At 54.5% G+C, this 12,764-nt stretch overlaps 1 protein-coding gene across 1 annotated transcript; it reads right to left on the bottom strand.

Annotated features, from left to right (window-relative positions):
• Positions 1-599: 599 nt before the first annotated feature.
• LOC138689317 (putative per-hexamer repeat protein 5) lies at positions 600-12,754 on the bottom strand. The gene is made up of 11 exons (XM_069804051.1): positions 12,646-12,754; positions 7,848-8,003; positions 7,032-7,169; positions 6,846-6,911; positions 3,306-3,461; positions 2,868-2,999; positions 2,286-2,441; positions 1,452-1,517; positions 1,068-1,145; positions 718-779; positions 600-611 (listed from the first exon to the last, which is right to left on the bottom strand). The coding sequence occupies exons 1-11, from the start codon at positions 12,752-12,754 to the stop codon at positions 600-602; spliced, it is 1,131 nt and encodes a 376-aa protein (XP_069660152.1).
• Between the last annotated feature and the right edge of the window lie 10 nt (positions 12,755-12,764).

Below are 12,764 nucleotides of genomic sequence, written 5' to 3' on the forward strand. Positions count from 1 at the left end.
ACCGAGGGAGGCGGCCTATGGCGGGCCGCCGCGTCATCGCCGCGCGCCGAGGGGCGGGCACCGCCCTGCGGCCGCGGGGCCGCCGGGGAGGCGGAGCGAGCCGCGAGGTGCGCCTGCGCGTGCGCCTGCACCTACAGCTGCACCTGGACTTGTACCTCCGTCGGTGCCAGTGCCTGTACCCGAACCTGTACCTACACATACACCTGAACCTGTACCTGCGCTTACACCTGTACCTACACCTGCACCAACACCTGCACCTACACCTGCACCTGTACTTGTACCTCCATCGGTGCCAGTGCCTGTACCCGAACCTGAACCTGTACCTACACATACACCTGAACCTGTACCTGCGCTTACACCTGTACCTACACCTGCACCAACACCTGCACCTGGACTTGTACCTCCGTCGGTGCCAGTGCCTGTACCCGAACCTGAACCTGTACCTACACATACACCTGAACCTGTACCTGCGCTTACACCTGCACCAACACCTGCACCTACAGCTGCACCTACAGCTGCACCTGGACTTGTACCTCCGTCGGTGCCAGTGCCTGTACCCGAACCTGTACCTACACATACACCTGAACCTGTACCTGCGCTTACACCTGTACCTACACCTGCACCAACACCTGCACCAACACCTGCACCTACACCTGCACCTGGACTTGTACCTCCGTCGGTGCCAGTGCCTGTACCCGAACCTGAACCTGTACCTACACATACACCTGAACCTGTACCTGCGCTTACACCTGTACCTACACCTGCACCAACACCTGCACCTACACCTGCACCTGTACTTGTACCTCCATCGGTGCCAGTGCCTGTACCCGAACCTGAACCTGTACCTACACATACACCTGAACCTGTACCTGCGCTTACACCTGCACCTACACCTGCACCAACACCTGCACCAACACCTGAACCTACACCTACACCTGCACCAACACCTGCACCTACACCTGCACCTACACCTGCACCTGGACTTGTACCTCCGTCGGTGCCAGTGCCTGTACCCGAACCTGAACCTGTACCTACACATACACCTGAACCTGTACCTGCGCTTACACCTGTACCTACACCTGCACCAACACCTGCACCTGGACTTGTACCTCCGTCGGTGCCAGTGCCTGTACCCGAACCTGAACCTGTACCTACACATACACCTGAACCTGTACCTGCGCTTACACCTGCACCAACACCTGCACCTACAGCTGCACCTACAGCTGCACCTGGACTTGTACCTCCGTCGGTGCCAGTGCCTGTACCCGAACCTGAACCTGTACCTACACATACCCCTGAACCTGTACCTGCGCTTACACCTGTACCTACACCTGTACCTACACCTGCACCAACACCTGCACCTACACCTGCACCTGTACTTGTACCTCCATCGGTGCCAGTGCCTGTACCCGAACCTGAACCTGTACCTACACATACACCTGAACCTGTACCTGCGCTTACACCTGTACCTACACCTGCACCAACACCTGCACCAACACCTGAACCTACACCTACACCTGCACCAACACCTGCACCAACACCTGCACCTACACCTGCACCTGGACTTGTACCTCCGTCGGTGCCAGTGCCTGTACCCGAACCTGAACCTGTACCTACACATACACCTGAACCTGTACCTGCGCTTACACCTGTACCTACACCTGCACCAACACCTGCACCAACACCTGCACCTACACCTGCACCTGTACTTGTACCTCCGTCGGTGCCAGTGCCTGTACCCGAACCTGAACCTGTACCTACACATACACCTGAACCTGTACCTGCGCTTACACCTGCACCAACACCTGCACCTACAGCTGCACCTACAGCTGCACCTGGACTTGTACCTCCGTCTGTGCCAGTGCCTGTACCCGAACCTGAACCTGTACCTACACATACACCTGAACCTGTACCTGCGCTTACACCTGTACCTACACCTGCACCAACACCTGCACCTGGACTTGTACCTCCGTCGGTGCCAGTGCCTGTACCCGAACCTGAACCTGTACCTACACATACACCTGAACCTGTACCTGCGCTTACACCTGTACCTACACCTGCACCAACACCTGCACCTGGACTTGTACCTCCGTCTGTGCCAGTGCCTGTACCCGAACCTGAACCTGTACCTACACATACACCTGAACCTGTACCTGCGCTTACACCTGTACCTACACCTGCAACAACACCTGCACCTACACCTGCACCTGTACTTGTACCTCCATCGGTGCCAGTGCCTGTACCCGAACCTGAACCTGTACCTACACGTACACCTGAACCTGTACCTGCGCTTACACCTGCACCTACACCTGCACCAACACCTGCACCAACACCTGAACCTACACCTACACCTGCACCTACACCTGCACCTACACCTGCACCTACACCTGCACCTGGACTTGTACCTCCGTCGGTGCCAGTGCCTGTACCCGAACCTGAACCTGTACCTACACATACACCTGAACCTGTACCTGCGCTTACACCTGTACCTACACCTGCACCAACACCTGCACCTGGACTTGTACCTCCGTCTGTGCCAGTGCCTGTACCCGAACCTGAACCTGTACCTACACATACACCTGAACCTGTACCTGCGCTTACACCTGTACCTACACCTGCAACAACACCTGCACCTACACCTGCACCTGTACTTGTACCTCCATCGGTGCCAGTGCCTGTACCCGAACCTGAACCTGTACCTACACGTACACCTGAACCTGTACCTGCGCTTACACCTGCACCTACACCTGCACCAACACCTGCACCAACACCTGAACCTACACCTACACCTGCACCAACACCTGCACCTACACCTGCACCTACACCTGCACCTGGACTTGTACCTCCGTCGGTGCCAGTGCCTGTACCCGAACCTGAACCTGTACCTACACATACACCTGAACCTGTACCTGCGCTTACACCTGTACCTACACCTGCACCAACACCTGCACCTGGACTTGTACCTCCGTCGGTGCCAGTGCCTGTACCCGAACCTGAACCTGTACCTACACATACACCTGAACCTGTACCTGCGCTTACACCTGCACCAACACCTGCACCTACAGCTGCACCTACAGCTGCACCTGGACTTGTACCTCCGTCGGTGCCAGTGCCTGTACCCGAACCTGAACCTGTACCTACACATACACCTGAACCTGTACCTGCGCTTACACCTGTACCTACACCTGTACCTACACCTGCACCAACACCTGCACCTACACCTGCACCTGTACTTGTACCTCCATCGGTGCCAGTGCCTGTACCCGAACCTGAACCTGTACCTACACATACACCTGAACCTGTACCTGCGCTTACACCTGTACCTACACCTGCACCAACACCTGCACCAACACCTGAACCTACACCTACACCTGCACCAACACCTGCACCAACACCTGCACCTACACCTGCACCTGGACTTGTACCTCCGTCGGTGCCAGTGCCTGTACCCGAACCTGAACCTGTACCTACACATACACCTGAACCTGTACCTGCGCTTACACCTGTACCTACACCTGCAACAACACCTGCACCTGGACTTGTACCTCCGTCGGTGCCAGTGCCTGTACCCGAACCTGAACCTGTACCTACACATACACCTGAACCTGTACCTGCGCTTACACCTGTACCTACACCTGCACCAACACCTGCACCTGGACTTGTACCTCCGTCTGTGCCAGTGCCTGTACCCGAACCTGAACCTGTACCTACACATACACCTGAACCTGTACCTGCGCTTACACCTGCACCAACACCTGCACCAACACCTGCACCTACACCTGCACCTGGACTTGTACCTCCGTCGGTGCCAGTGCCTGTACCCGAACCTGAACCTGTACCTACACATACACCTGAACCTGTACCTGCGCTTACACCTGTACCTACACCTGCAACAACACCTGCACCTGGACTTGTACCTCCGTCGGTGCCAGTGCCTGTACCCGAACCTGAACCTGTACCTACACATACACCTGAACCTGTACCTGCGCTTACACCTGTACCTACACCTGCACCAACACCTGCACCAACACCTGCACCTACAGCTGCACCTACAGCTGCACCTGGACTTGTACCTCCGTCGGTGCCAGTGCCTGTACCCAAACCTGAACCTGTACCTACACATACACCTGAACCTGTACCTGCGCTTACACCTGTACCTACACCTGCACCAACACCTGCACCTACACCTGCACCTGGACTTGTACCTCCGTCGGTGCCAGTGCCTGTACCCGAACCTGAACCTGTACCTACACATACACCTGAACCTGTACCTGCGCTTACACCTGTACCTACACCTGCACCAACACCTGCACCTACACCTGAACCTACACCTACACCTGCACCAACACCTGCACCAACACCTGCACCTACACCTGCACCTGGACTTGTACCTCCGTCTGTGCCAGTGCCTGTACCCGAACCTGAACCTGTACCTACACATACACCTGAACCTGTACCTGCGCTTACACCTGTACCTACACCTGCACCAACACCTGCACCTACACCTGCACCTGGACTTGTACCTCCGTCGGTGCCAGTGCCTGTACCCGAACCTGAACCTGTACCTACACATACACCTGAACCTGTACCTGTGCTTACACCTGTACCTACACCTGCACCAACACCTGCACCTACACCTGAACCTACACCTACACCTGCACCTACACCTGCACCAACACCTGCACCAACGCCTGCACCTGGACTTGTACCTCCGTCTGTGCCAGTGCCTGTACCCGAACCTGAACCTGTACCTACACATACACCTGAACCTGTACCTGCGCTTACACCTGTACCTACACCTGCACCAACACCTGCACCAACACCTGAACCTACACCTACACCTGCACCAACACCTGCACCTACACCTGCACCTGGACTTGTACCTCCGTCGGTGCCAGTGCCTGTACCCGAACCTGAACCTGTACCTACACATACACCTGAACCTGTACCTGCGCTTACACCTGTACCTACACCTGCACCAACACCTGCACCAACACCTGAACCTACACCTACACCTGCACCAACACCTGTACCTACACCTGCACCAACACCTGCACCTGGACTTGTACCTCCGTCGGTGCCAGTGCCTGTACCCGAACCTGAACCTGTACCTACACATACACCTGAACCTGTACCTGCGCTTACACCTGTACCTACACCTGCAACAACACCTGCACCTGGACTTGTACCTCCGTCGGTGCCAGTGCCTGTACCCGAACCTGAACCTGTACCTACACATACACCTGAACCTGTACCTGCGCTTACACCTGTACCTACACCTGCACCAACACCTGCACCTGGACTTGTACCTCCGTCGGTGCCAGTGCCTGTACCCGAACCTGAACCTGTACCTACACATACACCTGAACCTGTACCTGCGCTTACACCTGTACCTACACCTGCACCAACACCTGCACCAACACCTGCACCTACACCTGCACCTGTACTTGTACCTCCGTCGGTGCCAGTGCCTGTACCCGAACCTGAACCTGTACCTACACATACACCTGAACCTGTACCTGCGCTTACACCTGCACCAACACCTGCACCTACAGCTGCACCTACAGCTGCACCTGGACTTGTACCTCCGTCTGTGCCAGTGCCTGTACCCGAACCTGAACCTGTACCTACACATACACCTGAACCTGTACCTGCGCTTACACCTGTACCTACACCTGCACCAACACCTGCACCTGGACTTGTACCTCCGTCGGTGCCAGTGCCTGTACCCGAACCTGAACCTGTACCTACACATACACCTGAACCTGTACCTGCGCTTACACCTGTACCTACACCTGCACCAACACCTGCACCTGGACTTGTACCTCCGTCTGTGCCAGTGCCTGTACCCGAACCTGAACCTGTACCTACACATACACCTGAACCTGTACCTGCGCTTACACCTGTACCTACACCTGCACCAACACCTGCACCTGGACTTGTACCTCCGTCTGTGCCAGTGCCTGTACCCGAACCTGAACCTGTACCTACACATACACCTGAACCTGTACCTGCGCTTACACCTGCACCAACACCTGCACCTACAGCTGCACCTACAGCTGCACCTGGACTTGTACCTCCGTCGGTGCCAGTGCCTGTACCCGAACCTGAACCTGTACCTACACATACACCTGAACCTGTACCTGCGCTTACACCTGTACCTACACCTGTACCTACACCTGCACCAACACCTGCACCTACACCTGCACCTGGACTTGTACCTCCGTCGGTGCCAGTGCCTGTACCCGAACCTGAACCTGTACCTACACATACACCTGAACCTGTACCTGCGCTTACACCTGCACCTACACCTGCACCAACACCTGCACCAACACCTGAACCTACACCTACACCTGCACCAACACCTGCACCAACACCTGCACCTACACCTGCACCTGGACTTGTACCTCCGTCGGTGCCAGTGCCTGTACCCGAACCTGAACCTGTACCTACACATACACCTGAACCTGTACCTGCGCTTACACCTGTACCTACACCTGCACCAACACCTGCACCTGGACTTGTACCTCCGTCGGTGCCAGTGCCTGTACCCGAACCTGAACCTGTACCTACACATACACCTGAACCTGTACCTGCGCTTACACCTGTACCTACACCTGCAACAACACCTGCACCTGGACTTGTACCTCCGTCTGTGCCAGTGCCTGTACCCGAACCTGAACCTGTACCTACACATACACCTGAACCTGTACCTGCGCTTACACCTGCACCAACACCTGCACCTAGAGCTGCACCTACAGCTGCACCTGGACTTGTACCTCCGTCTGTGCCAGTGCCTGTACCCGAACCTGAACCTGTACCTACACATACACCTGAACCTGTACCTGCGCTTACACCTGCACCTACACCTGCACCAACACCTGCACCAACACCTGAACCTACACCTACACCTGCACCAACACCTGCACCAACACCTGCACCTACACCTGCACCTGGACTTGTACCTCCGTCGGTGCCAGTGCCTGTACCCGAACCTGAACCTGTACCTACACATACACCTGAACCTGTACCTGCGCTTACACCTGTACCTACACCTGCACCAACACCTGCACCAACACCTGCACCAACACCTGCACCTACACCTGCACCTACACCTGCACCTGGACTTGTACCTCCGTCGGTGCCAGTGCCTGTACCCGAACCTGAACCTGTACCTACACATACACCTGAACCTGTACCTGCGCTTACACCTGTACCTACACCTGTACCTACACCTGCACCTGGACTTGTACCTCCGTCGGTGCCAGTGCCTGTACCCGAACCTGAACCTGTACCTACACATACACCTGAACCTGTACCTGCGCTTACACCTGCACCAACACCTGCACCTACAGCTGCACCTACAGCTGCACCTGGACTTGTACCTCCGTCTGTGCCAGTGCCTGTACCCGAACCTGAACCTGTACCTACACATACACCTGAACCTGTACCTGCGCTTACACCTGCACCTACACCTGCACCAACACCTGCACCTGTACTTGTACCTCCGTCTGTGCCAGTGCCTGTACCCGAACCTGAACCTGTACCTACACATACACCTGAACCTGTACCTGCGCTTACACCTGCACCAACACCTGCACCTACAGCTGCACCTACAGCTGCACCTGGACTTGTACCTCCGTCTGTGCCAGTGCCTGTACCCGAACCTGAACCTGTACCTACACATACACCTGAACCTGTACCTGCGCTTACACCTGTACCTACACCTGCACCAACACCTGCACCAACACCTGCACCTACACCTGCACCTGTACTTGTACCTCCGTCGGTGCCAGTGCCTGTACCCGAACCTGAACCTGTACCTACACATACACCTGAACCTGTACCTGCGCTTACACCTGTACCTACACCTGCACCAACACCTGCACCAACACCTGAACCTACACCTACACCTGCACCAACACCTGCACCAACACCTGCACCTACACCTGCACCTGGACTTGTACCTCCGTCGGTGCCAGTGCCTGTACCCGAACCTGAACCTGTACCTACACATACACCTGAACCTGTACCTGCGCTTACACCTGTACCTACACCTGCACCAACACCTGCACCAACACCTGCACCTACACCTGCACCAACACCTGCACCAACACCTGCACCTACACCTGCACCTGGACCTGTACCTCCGTCGGTGCCAGTGCCTGTACCCGAACCTGAACCTGTACCTACACATACACCTGAACTTGTACCTGCGCTTACACCTGCACCTGCACCTGTACCTACACCTGTAACTACACCTACACCTGCACTAACACCTGCACCTACACCTGCACCTACACCTGAACCTACACCTACACCTGCACTAACACCTGCACCTACACCTGAACCTACACCTGCACCTGCAGCTGTACCTGTGCCTACGCCTGTACATACACCTACACCTACACCTGCACCTGTGCCAGTGCCTGTTCCTGAACCTGTACCTGTACCTACACCCGTACCTACACCTACACTTACACCTGCGTCTGTACCTGAACCTTTACCTACATCCACACCTGCACATATACCTGCACCTGAACCTATAGCTACCCTTGCACCCGCACCCACACTTGCACCTACCCCCCACTACCCCAACCCCACCAGCTCCGCACCCAGCACCCCAACACAACTGCTAGCGCGGCACCACGGCCTCGCTAACCACCGGCCGGCACCCCCCCAGCACAGCGCAGAGGTGGCACGGCGGTTCCGCCTGGTGCTGAGACCGTGGGCCGTTGGGTGGGCTTTGGTTCTGGTGGTATCGGGACAAACGCCGCAACTGCCGCTGGCTCTTCACCCGCCGTGACCTGTCCCCGTCCTTTCCGACTGATGAGCGACAGCCACAGGGACACGGCTGCCGCGGTGACAAACCCTCGAAGGCGGGCGTGGAGGGAGCAGGCTGAATTTCTTCACGCGGTTATGACGTACAGCCCTACCGCTCCGGGCAGCGCGAACTCCTGCTCCCGCGGATATTAAAGATGGTATCCGAGTAACCCCGCGCCCCAGCCCTGCTGTTGTTCTTCCCCGTCGCGCTTTAATGAAAGTAATAAAAACAAGCTTTTTTGAAAGAAATAATTTCCGGAAGGAATAGACGCTTTGCTCCTTCCCTTTAACCCCTTTATGCCAGCAGAAAACAACCGCACACCAGTGGGTAGGTGGGTCTGAAATCCCCATTGGATTTGATGTTTCGTTATTATCTTTTTGCCCCGAAACACGCCAGCCCCGCAAATGAAACCCCCACCCCACCTCAAATTGCGCCGGCGTTTTTGTCATTGTCATTAAACCGTGTGCAACCGCAGCAGGGATCGCTGCGGGGGGGCAACGCGGTGGTAACACCCCTTCCCCTTCCATCGCGGATCCTTTTTGCTGGGGCTGTTGGCTGGGGAGGGGGGCAAATCATGAACCCCTGATGGACTGGCTGGTGGGGACTGGTCGGCGGCGGGGAACAACCCCAGGTCTGGTCTGAAATCCTTACTGGTCCCAGAGCAGCTGCCATCAGACCCACCTTGTGCTGCACGGGAACGTGGTGGGGCACTGGGTAAAATAAACCCTCACATAGATGGATTTAAGGTATTTTCTTTTTTCTACAGGCTTTGCTGTTCCTAAAATAACCTTGTGATGGGGTTTTGCCGGGACACCTTGGGCCCGTTTGCTACGGCAGGTCTCCAGCAGATGCGCCAGATGAGATGCTGAGACCGGTGATGCACAAACCAAAGCTCCTCAAGAAGCAAAAGGGGGTTGCACAAGGTTTTTTATCTTCAGCTCGGGGGGGGGGGGAAGTCTTTATTTCTCCCATGTGGCATCAAAACATGGTACAAAAAATCACAGATTCCTCGTAAAAACAAGTCCATGACTTCATCCCCTGGAGCAGGATCAAGGCCAACAGGTTGCAACAACCCCACGCTGCGGATCAGTGACTGCTCGAGTAATTGGGGACACCGCTAAGAGGAAAGGCAATGACTTTTATATGCATCGAGTTGTCATGAAGCGCCATACCCTTGCAATATCCACCCTTTTAATGCGGCGAGGGCAGCTCATCCCCCTGAGCGGAGGTGCTCGCAGGCGGCTTGGCCCATCGGCCGGCGAGCTCTGGGGCTGGAAACATGCCCCGAGGGATGCTGCCCTGCTCCGGGAGCAGCGACGGGACCGCACGAACCCAGGGAATGTCCAAAACCTCCCTCTTGGCTGGCTGGGGGTTGGACAGCTTCCAGGTGTAAGGGACAAATGTACGAAAAAAAGGTATTCAGGAAAGGTTGAAGCTGCCAAGTGATGTAGCGGGGGTGGAAAATGGTTATTTTAGCGAGCGAACCATTCACGGGACTCGTCATGGTACAGGGGTCATAAAGAGCTGCTGGTTCTTGGGTCGAGATTGCAGTATTTTGGGTGGAAGTAAGGTGAAGAAGGTAGGAATGGCCAAATAATGAGCCCAAGACTCTTAGGTTTGAACTCTCTGTTCTACAGTAAATGCAGGGAACGTGTGGGGCAGTTACATTTCTGGAGCGATCCCCCAAACCTGTAGTTTGTAAGAAATTGCTTATACCAGGATTATTGAAACTAGAAATGCCTTTTTCTGGAACAGCTAAAGGAAAAGTAGTGATTCCTTTAACACCCTCTGCAGCGTGTCCATTACTAGCTAAAAAGATGGATTAAACACTTTCTTTTATTACATTGTCCCAAGTACAGAGCTGATCAGCAGCAGCCTCAGATAACGAACAATACCATTTAATCAGCTTCATCATCCAACCTCTTGGGGATTTCTCCTTGCAATCAGACACAGCGATCAGCAGTTTGCTTGCCTTCCACAGAGCAATTTGCCTTCAAGAAGCAAACCCAGCCCTCAGGTTCAGGGGATGCTTGCCCTAAGCTGCTGCCCTCCACCCAGTTAGGAATATTCTGGGCAGGAAACTTAATTGGGTGCTGCAGAAAGAAGGGGGTGATAATTAGAAAAAGCTGTTGCTGTCAGAAGAGGAAAAATAAAGCTCTTCATATCCCACTTGCCTCTCGTAAGCGTGGGTAACGGGCTGATGATTTCTGGCAGAGCCAAATAACCTTTTGCTTCCTCTTATCTGAATTATTGGGAGAGATTTAAAGCCAGCAGCTCCCACTGGCCCCTGTTTCTCTCTGTGTCCGACCAGGGCTGTAGGCAGACTGGTCGGAGCCAGTGCCAAAGGGTAATGAGTTGCTTTCGGATGATGAATGGTACCATTGAGATATATTGCACCACATTTCATAGCTCACTCTCACGCCACTGCAGGGCTGAGCACGCAGGCTGTCTCCCAGCTTTCAGTATCTCATCAGGAAATTCAATACCGAAATATTGTGTGCAGGCTCTGCTTTCATTTTCCGCCCTTATTCTGCCCCTGCCCCCGAACGAGCGGTGTACGAGCCAGACCGACCAGCGAGAGCGAGAGCTGGGCAGGCTGCCACGCAGCGAGAACCCTGGCTGTATTTTTCTTAAATTTGTGGATAGACCGAAGGGTCTGGATTTTGTATCTGTATGATTTTCTGCGGCCAGCGGGACGGTAACCACAGGACCACACTCGCAGTGAGACCGCCCGGTTAAGCTCCAAAGGGATTAGGGATTTTGGGACTTCTGTCAAAATCAAGCACAGCCCAGGTGAAATGCGCAGGAGGCAGCCTTTCCTTTTCATGAATTGGGCAACAGAGGCAATAACACTTTAATTCATCGCACTAGAAGCCAAACGCATGTTTGCACTGGAAAATAAGAGTTATGAGTAAACACTCAGACTGTTCCAGCAGCCAGGATTTGGGGAAGACCCTCCTTAGAACAAAATGATCAAAATGAGCTGATGTATAACCCATGGAGTGAGGTATCCCACATACAGCTTGAAATGCATATATCCGGATATTTGGGGCACATTTTAGGAAGATGACACCATCAACCTCTGTTGATTATTTTCTTTGATCATGCCAAACCCAACAAACATGTTAATAATAACATTAATGATAATGGTTAGCAAGGTTTGGCTTTGTCAGAGCGTCTCCTTTAGTCTGGCAAGCAGAATTGTTAATTTTCTCCCCTGCTCCCTGTTGGAGTTAATCAGTAACTCGGGGCAGCGCAGAGAAAACGGGCCCCAAGTCACGCAGGAACGACGCGCACAGTGCAGCCCAGGCTCTTCGGCACGGGAGCATCCTTCTTCTGCTTTCTCCTGCAGTCATTGATTTCTGAAGATTATTAGCAAAATTAGGAACTGATTACGGCATGTTAATTGTTTCTGGTGAGCTGCAAGGAGAGGTTTCTGTTCCAAGTCGTGAGGCTAGGGAACTATTATTTGCTATTTATAGAAATATTATTTGCTTTATATATAGTTTTCAGACTGCTTGGGTGGGTGTTGAGGGAGGAATTACTCCATCAGCACCTCCAGAGGAAGCACCCCTGTCTGTCCTGGGCTCAGGAAATGAGCTTCTCCTCAAGTTTTGAAAGGATTTAAACCCCCAGGTTTCCAGACAAAAACTCAACAGCCTGTTGAAAAAGGAACTTTTTTCCCAACATGGTTCCATCAAACACCCTGCTTCAGGGGAATGCTTGGAAGGGACCCTGGGGTGGTACCTGGGCTGCTCTGCAGGGCCCGGGGCTCCCCACCCACCCCCCCCCCCCCCGGCTCCTGGTCCATCATCTCCCACTCCTCATTTCCCTGTCCATCATTTCCCAGTCCTTTGTCTCCCTGTCCATCGTTTCCCAGTCCTTTGTCTCCCTGTCCATCGTTTCCCTGTTCACTGTCTCCTGGTCCATCACTCCCTGT

This window comes from Haliaeetus albicilla, chromosome 16, assembly GCF_947461875.1.
Source record: "Haliaeetus albicilla chromosome 16, bHalAlb1.1, whole genome shotgun sequence".
Taxonomy (NCBI): Eukaryota; Metazoa; Chordata; class Aves; order Accipitriformes; family Accipitridae; genus Haliaeetus; species Haliaeetus albicilla.